The sequence below is a fragment of the Glycine max genome, chromosome 16 (genome assembly GCF_000004515.6).
Source record: "Glycine max cultivar Williams 82 chromosome 16, Glycine_max_v4.0, whole genome shotgun sequence".
Lineage (NCBI taxonomy): Eukaryota > Viridiplantae > Streptophyta > Magnoliopsida > Fabales > Fabaceae > Glycine > Glycine max.
In genome coordinates this window covers 5,130,807-5,158,116 of record NC_038252.2, presented here as the reverse complement: position 1 = coordinate 5,158,116, position 27,310 = coordinate 5,130,807, and the positions used below count along the sequence as shown (strand labels likewise).

Here is a 27,310-nt window from a genome sequence, read left to right as displayed (position 1 = left end):
TATTCATTAGTTTTGTTGGCACACGTCATGTCATGATGATATTTTCCTACAATGTTGTTGGCACACGTCATGTCATGATGATATTTTCCTGCAATGAAAATCAATATCCAAGTTACTTTCGTGTGTACTTCGTCAATCCCAGAGATGCAGGGTTAATTGAGTGTATGTCAACCTCTTGAAAGTTCATTCCTTGGGTACACACCTTTAGCAGAGAAGCATGTGCTGAGCCATGCTGGCATGTACAATTCACTGACCATTAGATGGTTCAGCTTTTCAACACGTCTTGATTTTATTGCCTCCAGCCACCAAGAGTAAAGAACTTCCAGATTTTGATTACTGCCATTATATAAATCAGTTCCAGAGTCTGGCAACTACTGTGCTTGCATTGCATTGTTTTGCATATTTTAGTAGGATAATCCTGTTTTCTAGCTGCCACTTTTCAGCATTCAGTTTGCTTATGTTCTCATTTTTTTTATTCAACGGTGAGGTAAAACCTATGACTTCATGTAGACTATCCAATCATTAGAATCAATGATTTCATGCAAATTATGCAACTCCACCAATAGGTTGTTAATACTGCTCCTTAACACTTATTATCACAATTTTATCTGTTGAATCAAGTTTATTAAATTATATTTCACTTTTTACTTAATAAGTCTTATGAGTTGAGTTAAATATATTAAAATTATGTTTCATTTTTTATATAATGAGTCTCTTACAAGATTATGATAAATTTTAACAGGAATTTATAAGATTGGTTGGATAGTAAAAAAAAGAAAGAGAGAGAAAGATGTTGAGTTTAATTTTTCCACTAAAATAATTAACAATTAACAACTAATATTTACAGATAAAAAAATATACATTTCAGCCATTAAATATAGCAGTTTTGTTGAGCATTGTTTAGTAAATGAAAAGCATGATATTTAATATTATAACTATATTTTCACTATAATTTCTAATTTTTTAAAATTGATTTCAATAAATGCCATTATTCCTTAACTATTGCCATAAAGACTAGATTGAAAAGGTTGTGTAAAAAAAGTGTGCTTGTTATTGTTCTTGACTCTCATTTGCTGATTAGGCCATGCTGCCTTTGGTGGCATCGATCTTCCACAGTGGAGCTAAATAAATAAGGACTGGAGGGACAATATTTGATAATTACCTGACATGTTCTTTGTACGGTTTCTGGAGTTAATGGCAAGTTGCATCATTCTTGAGGGCCCATGTATATAATGGACAAAGAACAATTACTCTATGATGTTGAAGCAAATCTTAAAAGCAATAGAGAACGATCTTCCTAACATTAGGAATTTTGGATTTCCGTAATGTGACCTTGTTTGGATATTTTCATAGAATGCTATGTCATCAATCAGTTGTCTATTTGCAGTTAGCAATTAGTAGTTTGGAGCATAGCTAATAGCTAATTTATGTCTGCTAGTCTTGGGGAAGAAGAAAATACACAATTTGATTCTTGAAAAATGCTACTTTTGTTGCTTTGATCATTGAAAGTTTTCATATAAACCAATTGTCCCTAAAGGGATGAACTTGCTAACAACTTGGCAACTTTAAAGGGGGTGAATTTGTTAATAGATAGCAGAAAACTTTAGGGACCTACAGTTCTAGAAATTACCAAACCAAGAAGTAACATTTTTAAATAACCAAATTGCGTATTTACTCCTTCGAATTTGATCCCTGCACTGAAGATTCCCCCGTTTATTTTGATATATGCCCTGTTTCTCCCTTGTCTCTTGACAAAGTGTCTATCTATAATATACATAACATTAACTAGTTTATTCATGTTGTTGCTTTCTTGAACAACTTGCTTGATCTTACAATTTCAGGAGAGAAAAATTATATACATCTACTAGTACATTTTAACAAGACCTGATCAGCAGCATAAATCAAAAAGGAAAATCTCTCACACCCAAACTCTACTAGCATGATATTTTTTCTAACACAGCATGATATGAAAACAGTATTACCAAACAAATAATGCAGCAAAACAATGAAGAGAGAGAGAGAAAAGATCTATGCCCTTAAAGGGCTGCAAAAAGAGAACATATAGTTTTTTTTTTTCATTTTATTTTCTTCGAATTTGTATGTATACACAAGTGACCAAAGTACTAGGCCTACTTGTGTAAGCTGCTTCTTTTAATTACCACACAAGGTGATGTCCCTCTTGGATGGTCTGAAAGTCAAAGCATTGAAGCTGTATATGCAGAGGTTGGCTCTTCTTGCTTTGATTGCTATCACATTAGAAGTGGTTTTGTAGCCAGGAACATTGCAAGCAGAGGATGAACTACCTATTAAGCTTGCTTGGCAAGAAGACACAACTGCAGAATCTTCTGCACATTTCACTCCATCCACTGAAGGGATTTCCAGCTTGTACATCCCATACTTATTGGTAGTTCTGTTCACTGAAAGTGAAATCTGCTCAGAAGTTTTCTCTGAAAGTGCTTTGAACATGCAATCTACTTTGACCTCAGCACCTGCATGGAGATAATTATGAAAATAAAAAAGTATAAGATGCACCCCATTTGAACTCTGTGTGTATGTTAGGGAAAACAATTGCATCTTTATTTAGTAATTTTTTTATTCTGTTCTTTATTAAGTAATTAGTACCAACAAACATAATTTCTTTTGGTTCCCACATGTGTACTCCTTTATAGACAAAGACATTTTCAGACATTAATGCGAATACCTCTCAACAAAGATTAAGCAATCCCAAATCCTAATCAAGACATTATCTGACACTAATCGTGAACACCTCTCAAAAAATATTAGACAATCCTGATCAAGACATTGTTGTCGGACACTAAATATGAATATTTTTCTCAATAAAAATTAATAAGCTTGAATCAATGTTCCAACACGAGTTACATTACAACTTATAAACACCATCTAACGTTCTAAGTAGAGGTTTTTGAGAGTTATCACCTGGCAAGAAGTAGCTGTGTCTGGAAAAGCTGCTGTTGGAGCAGAAATCACAATACACAAAACCCATAACACTGATTTGTGAGATGGGGAACCTGGTTTTCCCAGGAAGCTTGGTTCTTGCAGGCTCAACTTCCAAAAACTGAGTAAAAAAGGGAAAAAGAAGCAAGAGGGTTATGGTATTCATGGCCAACTTTGTTAAAAAAAAATGGAGGGAAGAGTCTGAATGGTGTCTTTATGATGATGAGCAGAAGCTAGAGCTTTTGCTTTGTTTTGCTTTGCTTTCAGGGCATTAGCATTTAGCTGCTAGTAGAAGAAAATGATGAGTGTTTTGTTTTTGGGGTGTGGATAAAGAGGGGCAGTGGTTAGTGGAGAACCAACTTCAAGCAAAAAGTTGGAAATATTTTTTTCTTTTCTTTTTTTCACAAGAAACAAAGACATGTGAATGTTGTTTGGCATAACATGGAGCTCATGAGTAGGAGAGAGAAGGGGTAAGCAGATTCTTTTGTTGGGGAAGAACAGGATAGCTCCTATTGGGGAAGTTGAGAAATGGGGTTGTGTTTAAATAGAGATACCGGTTGGGAAAATGCACATAAATAATAAAAAAAAGGGTAGTGTAGTAATGAAGGATTGTAACTTGTCACGGTTTTCTCTATTGCCTCATTAATAAAATGATACTAAAAATATGTTTGGTTTCACCTTTTAGATATAGTGTTAGATGTGATTTTCTAAAGCTAATAGTAATTGTTAACATGTTTGGATATGCCTTAATTAGGCTTCACATCCTCTTGATGCACCAAAAATTAGCTTCTGCATTAATTTAAATATTTGGCGTGAATTTGTTGGTAGAATCAAACACATATTATAAATTTCACATTTCAAAATGTAATTCTTTTATTTTTAATGTGCTTTTCAGATAGAAGATATAAAATAAGTTGAATGATTAAAAGAAAATAAAATATTTTAATAAATTAATATTTTCTGATAAAAAAATGTATTTGCAAATATGACATAAGTATAACTAGACCAATGTACAAGCATATCAAAGCATTCCGTTTTTTAGTGCAAGGCATTAAGCACAGAGCAGGTTCTAGACCAAGTTCTATAGTGTAGTCCAGTGCATTTAAATCACTCACTCTTATTTACTGAGTTCATTTACCAATACCTATTGCTTGTGTGCATGTGACTATGGCTGACATGACATAAAAGGGTAATAAGGCATTGAGAAGCATTTTCATGTCGTTCATGTGCACTTCAGAACAGGGAAAGTGTCATTTCAGAGAAGACATTAATAGGTGAAATTGCCACTGGTCCCATGATAAAATTAAATTGTTACACAGTACAAACGTTGAGTTTTGCAACATTGCATACGTAATATAGTGCTTCCCTTTTCTCTTTCTAGTACATAATAGAGGTCAATCTTTTCGACTTGGAAGACTGTTCATTAGTCGGATCTAACAATTTAAATTAAATCGATTAAATTGGATGGAAGTTTTTCTTAGATTAAGTCGAATTTCAATCAAATCAATTAAAACTTGTAAAAATTGATTCGAGTATCAAATTGAAATTTTTTAAATAAAAATCAATATCAACCAAATCAAATATATATATATATATATATATATATATATATATATATATATATATATTTATATTTATATACGTGTGTATTTACATTATTAAAGCTTATTATATGTTATATTTAATCATTTTAATATATAATACTATATATGGAGAAAAATACTTATTTTAATACATAAATATTAAATTAATAACATTAAATGCAACCTTAATATTTTTGTTTAGATCTCGTTTAAAATTTTAAATTTAGTTACTTAAAAAATATGTATTAAAAATATTTTTTTTACATATATAGTTAAATATAAATTAAAATATTTTTTTGGTTACCATGCAATTTATATAGAATATTCACCTGCTTTAACTTTACCGAAACCTTAAAGTTTTTATTTTTTAAATCCGCAAACAAATTATATATATTAGAAGTAAGTATCAGAGATACCTTAAGAACAAAATATAAGCCCAACATTCAGCAACTCGGTTAATCAATATTAATATCTGATCAAAAGATATAAGATTAATTTGATAAATAAAAATTAAAATTTAAGAGTGAAAAGAGAAATTGTGAGTTTAAATTTCTGTCATTAATATTTCTAACAAAACTAATAAAATAACTCATTTACTGAAAAAAGAAACACCTCATCCGATATAAATATAAACTAACCCATTAGCCGAGATAGAAAAAAGGCATCAGAATCCTGCACATAACTAAAGCCAAGTGGATTATCACCCTTCCCCTCCCGAGATCAAGACCAAATATGCATTTGAAAATTTAAAATTTATTTTATAACTACCTTTTTTTAACGAATTTTATAACTACTTTAAGAGAATAGTAAAATTTAAAAACAAATTAATGTGTATAAAATTATATATATAGGTGTTTAATTTTGTAATAGTTAATTTGTGTTTTATAATATATTTTTAAGATATATAGATTCATAAGAAAATTTATATATTTAAATATCATATTATATATATATATATATATATATATATATATATATATATAATATTATATTTAAAAATATAATATTTAATGAGAGATGATTAAATTACACCCATATAATTTATATTATGCCAACTATTACACCTTTAATAATTTTATTTAAGATGTGAATTTTAAAATATATTTAACACAACCTATGCGGGTAACTAACTAGTTCCACATAGGGATGATGGTGAGCAGTGTCTAGGTAAAATCCTATAGTATTGTATTCATATCTCGTTAAAAATAAATTATTATATTCGACCCATACTTATGTGGATAGAAATTTTAATTTTCATCCTTGTACTTGATTAGTATCTATATACACATACCTACACTTTTGATTCACATTTTATTTATATATAAATTTAATAAATAAATAAATTTTTTTAATCAAAACAATTATTACAAATAAATTAAAGAGGTGTATTGGATTAAGATTTTAAAATATTATTTTAGCATAGAAAAATCTTGTGGATTTTAAAGATTATTTAGAAATGCTATAACTTATCATATTTCTTTACAAGACTTTTATGATAGTTTGGATTGAATGAATTTATATCATAAGAATTTAAAGGATTTGAAATGACTTTATAGATTTATAAAATTTGAAATGACCTTATAGATTTATAAGATTTGAAATGACTTTATGAATTTTTAAAAACACATTTAAAATTATAAGAATTAGTGAAAAAAATAATAAGAAATGATAAAGTTTGGATAAAAAAAAGTAAAACTAATATAATATTTTTAATCTTTAATAGTTAAATTGATTCTAGCTTTAGGTCCTCTTATACTAACCTTTTTGCAATAACATCTTCTCATTTTTATTTTTGAATTTGAAAAATAAATTGAAAATTATTGGTTTTCTATTATTTTTTTTAATTACTACAATTATTTCATGATAAATCCAATGACATTTTTAAATGAAGTGCAATAATAAACATATACTAGAAGTGAGTGGTGAGGGTGAAAAATTTATAGGAAGGATACTCAGTTATGGAAAGATATGCATAGTCAATATAAGAAAAACAAGATTAGCCTTGGCACACAAGATAAACATGAATTTGATTTAGAAAGCAAACATAAAAGTGAAAAGGGGAGGACTACATTTGACATTTTTTGGTTTCAAAAGAATAAGAGAAACATATATGACACATATCTTGAAGAATATTATTTTTTGTTCAGTACCTCTTTTAATGTAATAAATATCTCCTTTTGCATTGGATATTGAAGATAAAAGAGAGTATATATGATGAGAAAAAAAATTAGTAATCAATAAAAAAAGAAAGAAAATAGTCTAACAAAATCTCAAAGTTTTGGGTGAGATTATTTGATAGGTGTTTTATACAAAAAAGTTATGAAATCCATCTTAAAAAATAATCCATCGAAATTTATATATTTTTTATACCAAAAGATTTTTTTAAATTATAAAAAATCTTAATTGAATACCACAGGTTTTGTTGCACTCCTTAAAAAATTCTAAAAGTCTTAATTTATCACAAGACTTATTTATATCATTTAAAAATCCTAATTGAATACCATAAAAATTTTTTATATAAAAAATCTTTTAAAATTCTTTGAAATTCTAATCCAATAGATCTAAGAGTGAATTCTTAAATTTAGAAAATATAACATTAAAACATCCTCACATTATATTAAAAACAAGCAAACATAACACTAGGAGTGTACACCGGTAAGGTTAGGTCGGATTTGACTAATTCCGTCACCCAATTCAATTGAAAAATTATCAGGTTGGGTTGGATTAAATCAAATTTAAGTGATTTTATTATCATACCCAACCTAATCATGAACAGGTTAGATCAATCGGGTCAAGACATTTAAAAAATCACATTACAAAATAGATTTTTTCACAAATTTTGTGGCAAATAACCACACATATCTTACTCCATTATTTAGCAACATATAATATGCAAGTCTAAACCAGAAACAACACTTCTCCTCATGGTTATCATCAATAAGAACTTAGGAAGTTCCATCTATACTAGACAAAAAATGAAAAAAAGAAAAAAAAAACCATTACCATACCCCTTTGATTAATACTACTCTTTTTTTTATCAATTTGATATCTTGCTCTCATGGGTTTAGCCAATATACTGGCAACGAATAGTAGGGAATCTTTTTTTTTTTTTAATAAGATGCACATCAACATGGAAATAGAAATGAATAACAACTTCACAACAGAGAACTATGATGACGGTCGACCACTTCAATGACTACTGTGGGTAGGGGTGGAAATAGGTAATGCTAGGTCAGGCTTTGGCAGGCCTAAGCCTGGCCCGTATCACTATCAATAAGCCTAAGCCTTATTTGTTATTTGTTAAAAATAATTTATCAAGGCCTGAGCCTTGCCTGCATAAAGGCCTGACCTGACCTGGAAGCCTATATGCAAGGCCTGGTCTAATTAAATACATAAAAGGCCTAAAAGCCTACGTGAGTCACGTGACAGACCAAGAGTCCAAGACAGATCCATTATTGAAAGAAGGAAACTGAGGAAGTAGAAATATATCCAGGTTGTAGGAATGTAGAAGTAAGAATGGAAGTGATGGACCAGTTCTAAACTTACATGCCATGTGACTCTTGTGGACCACATGTATTCTAGTAGAAAGGTCCTTGATAGGCCATGTGACTCTTATGGCTTTATTACAGTAAGTGAGGTAACCGATAAGTGGAAGTAGGAATGTATTTAGTTTAGATAGACCCATTATTCAGGCTTAATAGACTTTTTTAAAGCCTACAACCTGAACTTTTTAATTAAAAATACTTTTTAAAAAACTCAAATTTCACATTTTTAATAAATAGGACAGGGCGAGCCAGACCTTAACCAGGCCAAGCCGTGGGCCCCTGATAAATTGTCTAGCCTATTTCCACCCATAACTGTGGGGGCCGGTGCGGCAAGAGGTAGTGTTAGTGAAAAACCCTAAATCCCTAATCTATTTCGTGAATATGTGAGTGAGAGATTGAATATGAGTAGTTTGTGAGATGAGAGGCTTTCTATTTTCTAATTTTGTATTTTATTATTATTAATATTATTTTTATTATTATAGGCCAGGTTGGGTTGGGTCACAGGTAGACAATGATCAATTTGTATATAATCAAATCTTAATTAATTAGATTTGGTTGTTTTCAACCTGAACTAAAAAAAATCCAACCCAAAGTAATCGAGTTGGGTAACAGGTAGACTTAGACTTGTGAACACCCATATATAACACTAATACGTTCAAATTCAAGTCATAAATAAATAACATTACAAAGATAATAATTCAACACGTAATTCTTAAAGTTAATGTTCTAAATTCTAATCACTTAACAAACAATCTAATTACACTTGGACATCATGCGGTAACAATACTCTCCAAGACCTGTCAAAAAAGATTATAGTGAAACTAATTAGCTTATAATTATACTTGAAGTTGCAAAGGCGCAACCACAGTGAAACATAGTTGTAGAGGCTATCATGCACAACCATAGATTCATGACTTGAGGTCAGCACTCAACGTCTCGAACTCGCACAATCACACTCAAAGAGCCATTGAGATGACAGCCGTAGTGCATGGATTGTGAAGGGAAATAGGGATGAGGGGTTAGATTTACCCTTCGTTTGGATTGAAGAAAAGAAAATGGGAGAGGAGAAAAAAAAATTAAAATTAGAATTAAGAAAATGAGAGAAAAGAAAAATTAAAATATTTGTCTCTACAAGTCAATCTTTTTCTCCCTTTTCTTCTTATTTTTTTCCTCCAACCAAACAATAGAAAATACATTATTATTCGTGTTTTCTTTCTTTCCTTCCATCCAAACATACCATTAGGGTTCTATTAGTGTTTATTAGTCATAGAATTAAAAAAATACATAATAATTTTTTGACGTATATATATATATATATATATATATATATATATCTGTGTGTGTGTGTGTGTGACATGTGCAGGGTGAATACTATAGTACCCATATCCTCCCTTATACCCCTTTAATTTTGCGAGTTAATATTCACCTTATACCAAATCTTAATATGTGAGTAATTATTCTTTCCACTTACATATATTTTTCCAGGCATGCATAAGATTTGGTTAGACTTTATCATCTTTATCATCCCTACTACCACATAAATTACATATCAAAATATTTGCTACTAGATGGAAATAATTCCAAACATACCCCTTCTCTCTCACAACATCCATAGAGAGTAATGACTGTTGACATAAAATATTATTAGAAGATAAGTCTCTTATTGGTCTTATAAAAAATATTTAAGATCACAAGATGAAATTTAATGTTGAAGTAAAAAATGAAAGAAATTTTGAGAATAATATGAAATTGTAGATCCACCAAAAAAATAGTTAAAATCTCAAAATGAAATCTATTATTAGAGATGCTCTTAAACCTCAAATTTATGTGATTGATTTTTTAGTTTTTACGTATAGGTTTTATTTTTTTTGTTTAATTTATTTGATCATAAATTTTACTATATTAATGTACTTACTTTATTAGCGAAATTATATAATTTAAAAATATGTATATACATAGATATTGTTATAATTGTAAAAAAAAATTCAAAATTATTTTATATTCAATTTGAAATCAACAATATTGTAAGATAGTGATTGAATGAATGACTATAGGATGAGATATTAAAATTACTTTATTGTTAAATCTTAATTAAAAAGGATCAAATATAATTTCCGTACCCCTATTTTTTCAAATAAGTAATTTTTATTTATTTTTTTAATTGACTGGTCTCCCTATGATTTCACTCACTGAGAGTGACCTGATTTACACATTGTGAGACTTGTCATGTATTCCTAGGCATCCGACGAGGGTTTTTCACTAAAAATGATATCACATTGCATGTAGGCTTGAGTTTAGTGTATCTGTTACATAATGCTTATGTTTGACTTTCATTGAGTTAACGATTGGGGTTTTGATGTTATTTTCTGGAGTGTGTGAACTTGAATAAGTGTGAATAATATGTGTGGTTTTGTGAAGTGATGTTGTTTATATAAATTCAGCTCTAAGTATTATATGTTTCACATGCTCTAGTGTTTTATTATATACGAATGTGATAATTCACTCCTGGTGTGTGTTTGTGTTGGGCTGAATGCCATTTTATTTTAGGTGAGCCACCATATGATGAGTTTCATGCTGGAGATGAAGAGGCTTAGACTTGGCCCAGGAAATGCTTTGATAAAAGTGACATCGGGACATAGAGTTTTATTTCATATGTTACAATTTCATGAATAGTATAGTTGTTTTATGTTTTTCGTTATTAGTTTGACCTCTTTTCATTTAGAATGGACGATCCTTTTTTGAGTTGAGATAATTTTATTATTTATTTGGACACATTCTATTATGATTTTAAAAAAGTGAATGTGACCTTTTTACCCTTTTTGAAATACTTTTATTTAAGTATGTTTTAAAACTTTTAATTAATTATGTATTTTTATTCCTTTTATTATTAGTACATATATGTGTGGGGTAGAGAGTGTTACAAAAATAGTTCTCTCACCAGGAACTCACATCTCGGAATGGTCATTCTAGAAAAGTGTCATATTCTTGAATAGTTATTTCGGAAGATAATTTTTACCTTTTGAAATAGAAATAAGTGGTCCAAAATTATTCCAAAATAATTATTTCATAAGATAAAATTTACCTTCCAAATTAGCTATTCCAAAATAGAGTGATACCCCTTGTTTTCCTTGTTCATCTTTTATGCCATGAGAAATGTCCATCTCTAGCATCTGAGATCTGTCACCCCCTTCAACCACATCATCATCATTCTTCTTAGATCTAACTCCAATGAGAGCTCCCGAAGAATCTTGGATGGTGGGTTTGTCGCGGGAAGCTTTACACAGGTCATGCTTCCACCTACATCAAGCACGATTATTACCATATCTATTAGTGTCATGATAGCGTGACGCTACTCGCGCTTGTGGTGGAGGTGGCAAAGGGAGTTGCGTTGGTTGATGCAGGTCGTCCATGATGGGAAACGAAGGTGCTTAAACTATTTTGGGATGTTTTTGTCTACAAAAATAAAATAAGAGGTGCAAAATACAAGCTGGGAGGTACAAGATTCAAATGCCTTCAATCAATTGGTGACATTGACAATGTGGCCTTAACTACAGGGCAATTGCTTCTTGTAGCCCATTTTATACTTCCTACTCCTCTATAATTTTTAATATCCCCACGTCACCCTTCATTTATTATAACTTCTTTATATTAACCCTTGTTTTACCTAATTCGACTTCATACCCCTCGTTTAACTGGCCTTGCCGTCAAACGACTTCAATTGCATGTAGTTGAAAATAGGATTCATGCAATAAATAGTCTTAATTCTCATGTGTATGATGCCATTACATATTTTGGAAAGTAAATTTGTTTAAGGAATTGGAGAATACATATAACTCTAATGAGGGTCTGAGACTCATTATTTAGAAGAATCCCATTTTAATTCATCAAATAACAAAGAATGTATCAGAGAACATGTTACAATTTTTCTTGTATTCATTAGTTTTTGTTGGCACACGTCATGTCATGATGATATTTTCCTACAATGTTGTTGGCACACGTCATGTCATGATGATATTTTCCTGCAATGAAAATCAATATCCAAGTTACTTTCGTGTGTACTTCGTCAATCCCAGAGATGCAGGGTTAATTGAGTGTATGTCAACCTCTTGAAAGTTCATTCCTTGGGTACACACCTTTAGCAGAGAAGCATGTGCTGAGCCATGCTGGCATGTACAATTCACTGACCATTAGATGGTTCAGCTTTTCAACACTTCTTGATTTTATTGCCTCCAGCCACCAAGAGTAAAGAACTTCCAGATTTTGATTACTGCCATTATATAAATCAGTTCCAGAGTCTGGCAACTACTGTGCTTGCATTGCATTGTTTTGCATATTTTAGTAGGATAATCCTGTTTTCTAGCTGCCACTTTTCAGCATTCAGTTTGCTTATGTTCTCATTTTTTTTATTCAACGGTGAGGTAAAACCTATGACTTCATGTAGACTATCCAATCATTAGAATCAATGATTTCATGCAAATTATGCAACTCCACCAATAGGTTGTTAATACTGCTCCTTAACACTTATTATCACAATTTTATCTGTTGAATCAAGTTTATTAAATTATATTTCACTTTTTACTTAATAAGTCTTATGAGTTGAGTTAAATATATTAAAATTATGTTTCATTTTTTATATAATGAGTCTCTTACAAGATTATGATAAATTTTAACAGGAATTTATAAGATTGGTTGGATAGTAAAAAAAGGAAAGAGAGAGAAAGATGTTGAGTTTAATTTTTCCACTAAAATAATTAACAATTAACAACTAATATTTACACATAAAAAAAATATATATTTCAGCCATTAAATATAGCAGTTTTGTTGAGCATTGTTTAGTAAATGAAAAGCATGATATTTAATATTATAACTATATTTTCACTATAATTTCTAATTTTTTAAAATTGATTTCAATAAATGCCATTATTCCTTAACTATTGCCATAAAGACTAGATTGAAAAGGTTGTGTAAAAAAAGTGTGTTTGTTATTGTTCTTGACTCTCATTTGCTGATTAGGCCATGCTGCCTTTGGTGGCATCGATCTTCCACAGTGGAGCTAAATAAATAAGGACTGGAGGGACAATATTTGATAATTACCTGACATGTTCTTTGTACGGTTTCTGGAGTTAATGGCAGGTTGCATCATTCTTGAGGGCCCATGTATATATAATGGACAAAGAACAATTACTCTATGATGTTGAAGCAAATCTTAAAAGCAATAGAGAACGATCTTCCTAACATTAGGAATTTTGGATTTCCGTTATGTGACCTTGTTTGGATATTTTCATAGAATGCTATGTCATCAATCAGTTGTCTATTTGCAGTTAGCAATTAGTAGTTTGGAGCATAGCTAATAACTAATTTTGTTAGGAATAATTCAAAGTTTTAAAAAGCTGTAAATTGGTAGTTATAAGGTTGGTTAGGTTTGCTTTCTTATACCCAACAAGTAGTTACTATTAACCTGCTATATAAGCAAGGTTCCTCCTGTAATCAATTGAGAAGTGAATAAGCAATTCAATTCATTTTTCTGTAAAAGTGTAATAGTTAACATGGTATCTAGAGCTTATACGAACCTGACCTGTGAAGATTAGAAAGAGGGAGAGCAAGCTTCTGTTGACACCAAAAAACTGAGGGAAACCCTTCTTCTTGAGATTCTTTTTGTGAGAACTGTGATTTGTAAGTGATTCTTCATTGTTTTCACCATCATATCTGTGATTGTGGTGGCTAAGTGGGGTTCTTGATAGTCAAGAACGCGGGTAGAGGAACCTCTGAGATAGCAGTTGTGTATAGGAAAGTGAAGGAGGATCAAGGTGCAACATGGCTGGCTCAAACAGTATCATTCAAGGATCTTTACCGGTTTTCGATGGAAAACTGTTTGATGATTGGAAGGTCAAGATGCTGGCAATCTTTGGCTTCCAAGATGTATTTGAAGTGGTGACATTTGGGTTTGAAGATCCTGGAAGGAAAGCCACTGAAGAACAGCAATTGGATTTCAAACAGAAGCAAAAACTTGATTGCAAAGCTCGATTTCTCATCTACCAATGTGTGAACTCAAAGATTTTCAACAAGATCTCGAAGGCCTCTACCTCTAAGGAAGCATGGGAGATTCTGATGAAAACATATGGTGATGGAGAAAAGAACAAGAAAGTGAAGCTACAAACTTTGAGAAGGCAATATGAATTACTATGCATGGAAGAGAAAGAATCAATTTCAGATTACTTTGATAGGATTTAAGAACTGGTTAATGCCATGAGGTCGTGTAACGACAAGATCCCCGATGAACTAGTGGTAGACAAGATCTTGAGAACATTGCCACCACGATTTGATCATGTGGCTGTTGCAATTGAAGAGTCAAGGAACTTAGATGACATGGAGATTGAAGAATTGCAGCACTCCCTAGAGGCACATGAAATGAGGATCAATGAGAGAAGATCCAATCAAGAATAGGCACTTCAAGCAAGATCCAACTACAAAGGAAAAGGGAAAGGACCATGGAAGGGAAATAAGCCATGCAGTAATCAGAAACACCAAGATCAAGGATATAATGCAGGCAGTGAATTCTTTAAAGGAAAGAAAAGTGATCAATCACAGAAGAAAAATGATAGCTCCAATGGCAGCAAGGAATGGAAGTTTGATAAGAGGAAAGTGAGATGCCACAACTGTCAAAAACTTGGTCACTATGCACGAGACTGTTGGCAAGGAGAAGGTGCTAAAAATAAGCCAAAGAATCAGGCAAATCTGGCACAGGATGAAGGATCAGATTCTGAAGCTGTAATGCTCATGGCAACCACAAGTAAGGAATCCTCCATTGACACCTCTTGGTACTTGGATTCTGGATGTTCCACTCACATGACAGGGAAAAAGGAATGGTTCATCAGTTTGGATGACTCATCAAAGAGCAAAGTCCGGTTTGCAGATGATAGTAGTCTCACTACAGAAGGCATTGGCAGAGTGGCTTTCAGAGACACAAATGGAAAAGAAACAGTCATTGAGGAGGTTCTATATGTGCCTGGCCTAAAAACAAATCTGTTGAGTCTTGGTCAACTATTGCAATAGGGATTTGTTATGACAATGGAAGACAATTGCCTTAAGGTATTTGATAGAAATCAAAAGCTGGTTATCCAAGCAAATTTGTCCCAGAACAGGACATTTAGGATTGGGATGAATATTCTGAAGCATCAATGCTTTGCAACCTTTGAAAATAAAGAGGAATGGTTGTGGCACCTCAGGTTTGGTCATCTCAACTTCAAGGATCTACACCTACTTACTAGCCACAAGATGGTTGAAGGATTACCCCATATTGTAGTCCCTAATGAGGTGTGCAGAGACTGCATTGAATGCAAGCAAACCAGAGGAAACTTCAGCAAGTTTGTTCCTACCAAAGCAAATGAGAAGCTAGGGGTCATCCATTCTGATGTGTGTGGTCCTATACAAACAGAAACTCCTGGAGGCAGCAGGTATTTCATCTCTTTCATTGATGACTTAACTAAGAAAGTTTGGATTTATTTGATTAAAAGGAAGCATGAAGTCCTAGATGTCTTTAAGAAATTCAAATGCTTAGTTGAAAAGCAAAGTGGAAAAATGATTAAGGTACTAAGAACTGATGATGGGGGTGAGTATGTGTCAAAAGAGTTCAAGGAATTTTGTGAAAGTGAGGGGCTAATTCATGAGGTCACACCACCTTACACACCTCAACACAATGGCACAGCTGAGAGGAGGAACAGAACACTGCTAAACATGGTGAGATGCATGCTTAAGAGCAAAAACCTACCATGTTTCTTGTGGGGAGAAGCTGTATCAACTGCTGCATACATATTAAATAGATCTCCCACTAAGAGATTGATAGATACTTCACCAGAGGAAGCATGGACTGGAGCCAAACCGAGTGTTACACACCTGAGGATCTTTGGGTCAATATGCTACAAGCATGTTCCTGATCAACTTAGAAGAAATCTTGATGATAAGGGCATGCCACATATCCTAATTGGTTATCACTCAACTGGAGGCTACAAGCTGTATAATCCAGAAAGTGGTCAAGTATCCATCAGCAGGGATGTTATTTGTGATGAAACTAGAAGCTGGAATTGGAATTCAATTTCTAGTGAAAGTCAGTCCAGGATATTGTTAGAAGAAACACCTCCAGCTGCACCAACTACTAACCAAGTTCCTAGTGTAAGGAAATCATCAAGGACAAGTCAGCTACCAATAACTTTGAGGGACTATGAGCTGTTTCAGGATTCAGAAGTCAACTTAGAAGGAGAATTGGTCCATTTTGCACTCATAGCAGAAGCTGAACCTATCAAATTTGACAAAGCAGTGACTAATAAAATGTGGGTGAGGGCTATAAAGGAGGAGATTGACTCTATAGAAAAAAATCAGACCTGGGAATTAGTGGATCCTCCTTCAAACAAGAAGCCTATAGAACTAAAATGGGTTTATAAAGTGAAGGTTAACCCAAAGGGGGAAGTGGTGAAACACAAGGCCAGACTTGTAGCAAAAGGTTTTCTGCAAAAGGCTGGAATTGATTATGGTGAAGTCTATGCACCAGTGGCTAGGATTGAAACTGTCAGATTTGTTGTAGCCATTGCAACTAATGCTAACTGGTCCCTGCACCAACTAGATGTTAAATCTGCTTTCCTAAATGGTCCATTAGATGAAGAAGTTTATGTGCTTCAGCCACAAGGGTTTGTAGTGAAGGGTTCAGAAAACAAAGTGTACAAGCTAAAGAAAGCATTGTATGGCCTAAAACAGGCTCCAAGAGCTTGGAATAGGAGAATCAATAGCTTCCTGTCACAGATTGGCTTCAAGAAATGTACCTCAGAACATGGATTGTATGTGAGATGTCTGCAGGACAGCAAATCAGAGACATTGATTGTATGTCTATATGTTGATGACCTCTTGATTACTGGAAGCAGTGAGGAAGAGATTACTGCATTCAAAAATCAAATGATGAATGAATTTGAGATGAGTGATCTTGGACTTCTCCCCTATTTCCTTGGAATGGAGTTTATAATGACTCAATATGGTACAGTGATGCATCAGTCCAAATATGCACAAGACCTACTGAAGAAATTTAATATGCAGCAGAGCAATCCAGCAAGAACACCAGCAGAGGTTGGCCTTGTGTTAGAGAAGGAAACTGATGAAGAACCAGTTGACCCCACTCACTATAGGAAAATAGTTGGGTGCTTGAGGTACCTATGCAATACAAGGCCTGATTTAAACTTCAGTGTTGGGCTAATCAGCAGATTTATGCAAGAACCAAGGCAGTCTCACTTGCTAGCTGCTAAGAGGATTATGAGGTATATTCAAGGGACAACCAATTTTGGAATTCTATTTCCTAAAGGTGGAGCTGACATAGGACTAGAATTGACTGGATACTCTGATTCTGATTGGTGTGGGGATAAAAATGATAGGAAAAGCACTGCAGGATACATTTTCTTTTATGGAGGAGCACCAATCTCTTGGTCCTCCACCAAGGAACCAGTGGTAGCACTATCATCCTGTGAAGCAGAGTATATTGCAGCCTCAGAAGCTGCATGCCAAGCTGTGTGGTTGGATGCCCTGATTAAGGAGTTGCAGCTGGAAAAATCAGGAAAGGTGAAGCTGTTGGTAGACAATAAATCTGCCATTGATTTAGCAAAGCATCCAGCTTCCCATGGAAGAAGTAAACACATAGAAACAAAGTTTCACTTCCTAAGAGAGCAAGTCAATAATGAAAAGCTGAAGATTGAGCACTGCAGAACTGAAGTTCAACTTGCAGACATACTCACTAAGGCTTTGAAGCTAGAAAGATTTAGATGTTTAAGAGATTCCATTGGAGTTGTTTGTGTAAATGCAACTTTGAATTAAGGAGGAATGTTAGGAATAATTCAAAGTTTTAAAAAGCTGTAAACTGGTAGTTATAAGGTTGGTTAGGTTTGCTTTCTTATAACCAACAAGTAGTTACTATTAACCTGCTATATAAGCAAGGTTCCTCCTGTAATCAATTGAGAAGTGAATAAGCAATTCAATTCATTTTTCTGTAAAAGTGTAATAGTTAACAAATTTATGTCTGCTAGTCTTGGGGAAGAAGAAAATACACAATTTGATTCTTGAAAAATGCTACTTTTGTTGCTTTGATCATTGAAAGTTTTCATATAAACCAATTGTCCCTAAAGGGATGAACTTGCTAACAACTTGGCAACTTTAAAGGGGGTGAATTTGTTAATAGATAGCAGAAAACTTTAGGGACCTACAGTTCTAGAAATTACCAAACCAAGAAGTAACATTTTTAAATAACCAAATTGCGTATTTACTCCTTCGAATTTGATCCCTGCACTGAAGATTCCCCCGTTTATTTTGATATATGCCCTGTTTCTCCCTTGTCTCTTGACAAAGTGTCTATCTATAATATACATAACATTAACTAGTTTATTCATGTTATTGCTTTCTTGAACAACTTGCTTGATCTTACAATTTCAGGAGAGAAAAATTATATACATCTACTAGTACATTTTAACAAGACCTGATCAGCAGCATAAATCAAAAAGGAAAATCTCTCACACCCAAACTCTACTAGCATGATATTTTTTCCAACACAGCATGATATGAAAACAGTATTACCAAACAAATAATGCAGCAAAACAATGAAGAGAGAGAGAGAAGAGATCTATGCCCTTAAAGGGCTGCAAAAAGAGAACATATAGTTTTTTTTAGCTACATATAATATGCATGTCTAAACCAGAAACAACACTTCTCCCCTCATGGCTATCATCAAATAAGAACTTAGGAAGTTCCATCTATACCAGGCAAAAAATGAAAAAAAGAAAAAAAAACATTATCATACCCTTTTGATTAATACTACTTTTATTTTTTTATTATCAATTTGATATCTTGCTCTCATGGGTTTAGCCAATATACTACCAGCGAATAGTAGGGAATCTTTTTTTTTTTCATAAGATGCACAACAACATGGAAATAGAGATGAATAACAACTTCACGACAAAGAACTATGACGACGGTCGACCACTTCAATGACTACAGTGGGTAGGGGTGAAAATAGGTCAGGCTTTGGTAGGCCTAAGCCTGGCCCGTATCACTATCAATAAGTCTAAGACTTATTTGTTATCTGTTAAAAATAATTTATCAAGGCCTGAGCCTTGCCTGCATAAAGGCCTGACCTGACCTGGAAGCCTATATGCAAGGCTTGGTCTAATTAAATACATAAAAGGCCTAAAAGTCTACGTGAGTCATGTGACGGACCAAGAGTCTAAGACAGATTCATTATTGAAAGAAGGAAATTGAGGAAGTAGAAATGTATCCAAGTTGTAGGAATGTAGAAGTAGGAATGGAAGTGATGGACCAGTTCTAAACTTACATGCCATGTGACTCTTGTGGACCACGTGGATTCTAGCAGAAAGGTCCTTGATAGGCCATGTAACTCTTATGGCTTTATTACAGTAAGTGAGGTAACTGATAAGTGGAAGTAGGAATGTATTTAGTTTAGACAGACCTATTATTCAGGCTTAGTGGACTTTTTTAAAGCCTACAACCTGAACTTTTTAATTAAAAATACTTTTTAAAAAACTCAAATTTCACATTTTTAATAAATAGGACAGGCCGAGCCAGACCTTAACCAGGCCAAGCCATGGGCCCCTGACAAATTGTCTAGCCTATTTCCACCCATAACTGTGGGGGTTGATGCGACAAGAGGTAGTGTTAGTGAAAAACCCTAAACCCTAATCTATTTCGTGAATATGTGAGTGAGAGATTGAATATGAGTAGTTTGTGAGATGAGAGGCTTTCTATTTTCTAATTTTGTATTTTATTATTATTAATATTATTTTTATTATTATAGGCCAGGTTGGGTTGGGTCACGGGTAGACAATGATCAATTTGTATATAATCAAGTCTTAATTAGATTTGGTCGTTTTCAACCCGAACTATAAAAAATCCAACCCAAAGTAATCGGGTTGGGTAACGGGTAAACTTAGACTTATGAACACCCATACGTAACACTAATACGTTCAAATTCAAGTCATAAATAAATAACATTACAAAGATAATAATTCAACGTGTAATTCTTAAAGTTAATGTTCTAAATTCTAATCACTTAACAAACAATCTAATTACACTTGGACATCATGCGGTAACAATACTCTCCAAGACCTGTCAAAAAAGAATATAGTGAAACTAATTAGCTTATAATTATACTTGAAGTTGCAAAGGCGCAACCACAGTGAGACATAGTTGTAGAGGCTATCAGCACAACCATAGATTCATGACTTGAGGTCAGCACTCAACGTCTCGAACTTGCACAATCACACTCAAAGAGCCATTGAGATGACAGCCATAGTGCATGAATTGTGAAGGGAAATAGGGATTAGGGGTTAGATTTACCCTTGGTTTGGATTGAAGAAAAGAAAATGGGAGAGGAGAAAAAAAATTAAAATTAGAATTAAGAAAATGAGAGGAAAGAAAAATTAAAATATTTGTCTGTACAAGTCAATCTTTTTCTCCCTTTTCTTCTTATTTTTTTCCTCCAACCAAACAATAGAAAATACATTATTATTCATGTTTTCTTTCTTTCCTTCCATCCAAACACACCATTAGGGTTCTATTAGTGTTTATTAGTCATAGAATTAAAAAATACATAATAATTTTTTGACAGAAATATATATATATATATATATATATATATATATATATATATATATATATATATATATATATATTTATATATGAGATGTGCAGGGGGAATACTATAGTACCCATATCCTCCCTCATACCCCTCTAATTTTGCGAGTTAATATTCTCCTTATACCAAATCTTAATATGTGAGTAATTATTCTTTCCACTTATATGTATTTTTCCTGGTATGCATAAGATTTGGTTAGACTTTATTATCCCTACTACCACATAAATTACATATCAAAATATTTGCTACTAGATGGAAATAATTCCAAACATACCCCTTCTCTCTCACAACATCCATAGAGAGTAATGACTGATGACATAAAATATTATTAGAAGATGAGTCTCTTATTGGTCTTATAAAAAATGATTTAAGATTACAAGATGAAATTTAATGTTGAAGTAAAAAATGAAAGAAATTTTGAGAATAATGTGAAATTGTAGATCCACCAAAAAAAATAGTTAAAATCTTAAAATGAAATCTATTATTGGAGATGCTCTTAAACCTCAAATTTATGTGATTGATTTTTTAGTTTTTACGTATAGGTTTTATTTTTTTTGTTTAATTTATTTGATCATAAATTTTACTATATTAATGTACTTACTTTATTAGTGAAATTATATAATTTAAAAATATGTATATACATAGATATTGTTATAATTGTAAAAAAAAATTCAAAATCATTTTTATATTCAATTTGAAATCAACAATATTGTAAGATAGTGATTGAATGAATGACTATAGGATGAGATATTAAAATTACTTGATTGTTAAATCTTAATTAAAAAGGATAAAATATAATTTCTGTACCCCTATTTTTTCAAATAAGTAATTTTTATTTTTTATTTTTTAATTGAGACATTTCTTCTCTTACTTTTAAAAATTCATTATTTTAATTCTCATTTTTATTTGATAAATTTTGTCCCCCAATTTTAAAAAAAAAATCCACGATTTTAGTTTCATGACTATCAAAGGTTGGCTATGTATTTTTTATAATTTTTTTTATAAATTAAGCTTATTAATAATTAATTAATTTTAAAAAAACTTCTTTCACATGACTAATAATTTAGATATAAGACTAAAATCATTTTTAATTGAGACATTTCGTCTCTCACTTTTAAAAATTCACTATTTTAATTCTCTTTTTTATTTGAAAAATTTTGTCCCCCAATTTTAAAAAATCCACCATTTTAGTTTTAGGACTAATTTCAAAGGTCGGTGGTGTATTTTTTTTAATTTTTTTTATAAATTAAACTTATTAACAATTAATTAATTTAAAAAACTTCTTTCACATGACTAATAATTTAGATATAGGAACTAAAATAATGGATTTTTAAAAGTGGAGGAGAAATGTCTGAATTAAAAAATGAGAATTGAAATTGCAGATTAATTAAAAGTAAAAGATAAAATATCTCAATTAAAAAATAAAAAGACTAAAATCACATATTTTAAAAAATAAAAACACAAATTATCCTTTAGCAAGATAAAATAAAATAAAATATACTCATAAATTATATTATAATAGATTCAACATAAAATTTTCCTAAGGGCTTAAAATGCGTAGACACAGCCCTGCCTTCATGTTTGTGTTCTTCTACCACCTTTCATCCACACCCACTACTAAACGCTTCACCCTCCCTCCATTTTTCACCTTCAACCTTCCATCCTAAACTTCAACCCCAATGCTCCATCACCCGTACATTATACCACAATTATCTTTAATAAGTTCTATTTCCTATTTTAATTCAGCCTCTTAATTCCTTTTTATATGCTTCCTCTAGCCCCTTCCTTCCTTCCTTTCTTCGATATGACTTTTTTTTCTTTTTTTTTCTTTTATCTTTATATTTATATAACATTTCCTATTTTATCTTTATATTTATATAACATTGCATAAAACGTTTAACAAAAGTTTTATCAGGTGAACAAATGTCGCTTTTAATAAAATTAAGTCATTGACAAAGTTATTAAATACATCATACTAATAACACACTTATAAAAAAAATTAAATCAGTTTTTTTTTAAAGAGAGTCAAAAGTGTGTATGCAAGACATCATCAAAATAAAGAGGATCTTATTTATGAAAAAATTTCAATAATAATAATTTTTTAGAACATATATGTATATAAAAAATATATTTAAACATTTATTAACATATCTATTAGTATATATTTATTAAAATTTGAATTAAATAATTAATAATATATTAAAAATTTAAAATGATATAAAAATTACACATATAAATTATAAAAATTTAATTTAATACTAGGCTAGTTACTTTATAAAAGATAAAAAATTACTTTTATATGTTAATAGAAGATATAAGATAAAAGATATCAAGAGATAAAAAAAAAAAAGATTTGGAAGTACAAACGGCCACAAAACTAGCCTATATAAACACATATCCCCATATTATAATTAACGGATACATATGTAAGAAAGATTAAGTAACTGCACCACTGCCTCGACCAATATACACTACTTCCATGGTTGGTTCCTTCACACTAACTTCGAAGAGGAGAAGGGTTGTCACCAACGTTTGTTCCACCCACATGGATACTTAAACTGGTCAGGTTTCTCTTCTGTTACTAAACTAATTCTTGTTCTTTTTCTTTTCTTTTTTTAAAAATTTCTTTTTGGTTTTCTGGGTCTTTTGTTTTGTCCCCATCTCTTTGATAATCTATTCATCTTGGGTTTGGTTTGGTTTATGTTTGCCTTTCTCTTGATTATTTGAGCATTCCTTTTGTGGGTTTCTTGCAAGTTTTCTTTTTTTATTGTTGGGTTGCTTACTTCCTTGGAAAACAAAGAGTTTCTTGCAAGTTTTCTCTGAAATGATTGTTATCTTTGATCTTCCGTGAGGCATCGTGGATATTTCTCTAATGCATACGTATGCTTATTTTATTTATTTCAATGATCTTTCCTTTACCATTATATTTTATTGAACCAGGCAAACCTTGCAGCTGCGAAAGAAGGATTTGGACGAGAGATCCATGTTTTTGAAACATCAGCTCTTTCTTCATCTTCAAATGCTGTGTTATCCAATGATAATAGCACCTTTTCTTGGACAATCCCAATGTTTGCTTGAAAAATTCCAATTATGGATATTTGTAAATCGATATTAATTTTTTTCCTCTCAAATATCCTGATTAAACTTATATTTCTTGTTGGTATGTAGGAGAGGAGACTGATGACTTCTATGAGTTTACTGCTAAAGATTATTACAGACTTTTGGCTACTAAAAAGGAAGGTAAGGATGATACTAATTATTTCATATTAGTGAAGAAGTGAAATTTTATTAACCACATATTGTTACCTGTTTTCATGCCCTATTTCATCTTAGCAATATGCCAACTTTTATAATTTGAACAATTACCTGAATAAGATTCCAAGTCATGTAAGCTAATGCATCTGCATTGATGTACACCTCCATTTTAATGTGTTTGGATTTTTTATTATTATTATTAAAGGAACAGAACATAACTAGAGGGGATAAGCAAGAACTTAAAGGGAAGGAATGGGACAAAGTTACTATTCTGCTTGTTTGGAAGATTAATAAAGCAACAGAACAGAATTTCATTATCCTTGTGTTTTTCCCATTGCACCCCAATTTTTGAGGAAGTGATATTTGTATCTTTGAGGGGAAATGATGGAGAATGGTTCCCCTTCTGTTCTGTTGCAACCCTATCTATTTTAAATTCTCAAACAGAGGAATGGTGTTCTCTTATTTCGTTTCCATGCAACACATAATCAGACATAAAAGTATAATGTTAATTTATATAAAAAAAATGATAATCTACTGAGGTTGAGAAAATGAAAGTTAAAAAATCGGGACAAAAATGATTATTTAGTCAATGGTCAATAAGCCAGCCATTTGTTTGCAGCATTAATAAATTGGAAGGGCCATTCTTAGTGTATGCTGTTTATACTGTCCTCTACTAAATATCTTTTCCCACTTTTTGTCTTTTTAAATGCAATTGTATGTGTTGTTTTTGTTTATAGTTGATGGGTGATTTTTTTTTTTCGGTGAATATAGTTGATGGGTGATAACTCATTGAAAGGGTGGTGTAAAACAGAATTAAGTTTTTTACATGTTAGGAATGCCTAGACAAAATATTCCCTTCATGACATTGAAATTTAAATGTATTAAATTTACTCAGATAAATTCTAGAAGACTCGAAAAATCCGAGAAGCGGAAGAGGCTGCTCGTAGGTCAGGAAGAACCAAAGTAATGTCTAGCTTCTTCTCTTTCTTGTTTTTATTATTATTAATATTATTCTTCCAGCTGAGACTGAAAATAGTGAATAATGCGTGTTTGTATTTCCACGATAACAGTATTATAAGTTGGTTTGGACTTGTTTGCAGACTGTAATTAGAGTTTGCTTTCCTGATAATCACACGTTGGAGGCTACCTTTCACCCATCAGAAACAATCCAGAGTTTAATGATTTCATCACTCTAGTTATTGTACAGCCAGAGCAGCCATTATATATATGTAGGAATATTAACATCCTGTAGAGACCTTTATAGCATAATCGAAATTCCCTTGACTCATTTACTATTAGAGTTAGAGTTGCTTTAGATAAAAAAAACTTCGTACCCCATTGCCCAGAGGCTCTTCGCTATGCGAAGGTATGGGGGAGGGATGTTGTACGCAGCCTTACCCTTGCATAGGCAAAGAGGCTGTTTCCGGATTCGAACCCATGACCAACAAGTCACCAAGGCACAACTTTACCGCTGCACCAGGGCTCGCCCTCAAGTTGATTCTAAAAAAACTTCGTACCCCATTGCCCAGTTGCTTTAGATATGATCTGAAAAATAAACCTTATGCACTTTTCATGTTGAACAGATACTACTCTGCCAAAGAAGGTGATCAATGACATGTCTAGGGATTTTTATGCTGCTGGCTTTTGTCCGGGTGCTATTGTGTACTACTTCTCATACAATGTCCCATAAGGTAAGTTCATCCTATCATAAGAATTCTCTTGCTTTAATTTTCGTTGTTATCTAGTATTTGAGTAAACCCCTAAATCGTTTCTTATTTTGTTTAGGTGATGACATTCTGGCTGGTCCTTACCTCAAGTCAAAGCAGATTTTTGAAGGATGTGCATTCTGTTGAAGAATGCAAATAAGGGTACACTATTAAGCCCACTGTCTTATGCCTCCATTTTTTTTTATTTACTTTGTATATAGAATGAATGAAAGATTGCAATTGGTTTAATGGCTTGACAAATGGACTTGTACTTACCAAAATTTGGAATTGACCGACGTTAGAGTCGATGTGGGCAAGATGGACTCCACGATCTCGTGCATCAAACTTGAGCTACCCTCTATTAGGAGAATACGAGGGGGAACTTGCAAAATAAAAGACTTCGACGTTCAAGTAAGTACGTGAGTTAGTTTAGTATTGAATGAAAATGGTGAGATAGAACCTGATATTTGTAGAACTTGATATTTATAGGGTTGATGTGGGCAAGATGGACTCCACGATCTCGTGCGTCGAACTTGAGCTACCCTCTATTAGGAGAACACGAGGGGAGACTTGCAAAACAAAGGACTCTGACGTTCAAGTAAGTACGTGAGTTAGTTTAGAATTGAATGAAAATGGTGAGATAGAACCTGATATTTATAGAGTGAGATGAGAGTTTTGGGTCCTTATTTGTATGAGCTGTTACAGTGGTATAACAACCTTAACAGATAATTTCTAACTTGTAGATAATAGCTAGTAGATAAGTTGTTACTTATAGATAATTCATATCTTATAGATAATTGAGTACCCGCCACTTAATAATAAGAAGGTTGTAACATTATTATTAATATTCAGATATTAAAGTGTTTAGAGATAACTTGTCAGTCCAGTAGCCTAATTTCTAAGGGCGATGCGTTTGTGCTCCTGTTCCAAGGCTGACATGGAGGGTTGACGTGTGTGTTGAAGCATCATGTTACTTGTCATGTCCCTTTTGTGGACATTGGACAGTACATAAGCCCCCCAATTTCTGAGTCAGCTTGTTGGCGAAAGAAGTTGTCTGATGTCAAAGGAGATTGTCTAGTGTCGAGGGTAATAGCTTGACAAGTAGGAGAGTAACAAGCTTGTCGAGTCCCCCAGCCTAAACAAATATTGTCCTATGTCGAGGGTGCTGACCTCGACAAATGTGAGAGTTGCTTTTGTTAAGTTGTCGAGGGAGGACATGTTTTTTGTTTTGTTGGTGGAATCAGTCGTCTCAGGTGAGTAGAATTCTTGTACTTGACAATTATGTCTTTTTCTGATAGTTGGAGAATGCATTAAAGACAAGCACTTTGTTTGTCTTTCACTGCGGGCGGTGCAACGCACGTATGTTACTCTTGCATACGTGTCACTCGAGGAGTGGGCATGTACTGGAGACACGGTGTGTGGATTAGTGGGACTGCATCGTGGTGCAAATTTTTAGGGCATCATTTCAGCTCTTATCAGTTACCGAAAAGTCGCGCCTCCACTTAAATGAAGTGTATGTTTGAGTTTTGATCACCACAAGTTTTGAATTTTTGCTTCCTCTTTTGAAATCTCCTTGCATTTTGCATACGG

General features: G+C 32.5%; 1 protein-coding gene across 1 annotated transcript; it reads right to left on the bottom strand.

The window, feature by feature from the left end:
- Window positions 1-1,786: 1,786 nt before the first annotated feature.
- On the bottom strand, window positions 1,787-3,467 carry LOC100788210 (major pollen allergen Ole e 1). The gene is made up of 2 exons (XM_003549019.5): window positions 2,938-3,467; window positions 1,787-2,489 (listed from the first exon to the last, which is right to left on the bottom strand). The coding sequence occupies exons 1-2, from the start codon at window positions 3,119-3,121 to the stop codon at window positions 2,152-2,154; spliced, it is 522 nt and encodes a 173-aa protein (XP_003549067.1). The 5' UTR covers window positions 3,122-3,467; the 3' UTR covers window positions 1,787-2,151.
- Between the last annotated feature and the right edge of the window lie 23,843 nt (window positions 3,468-27,310).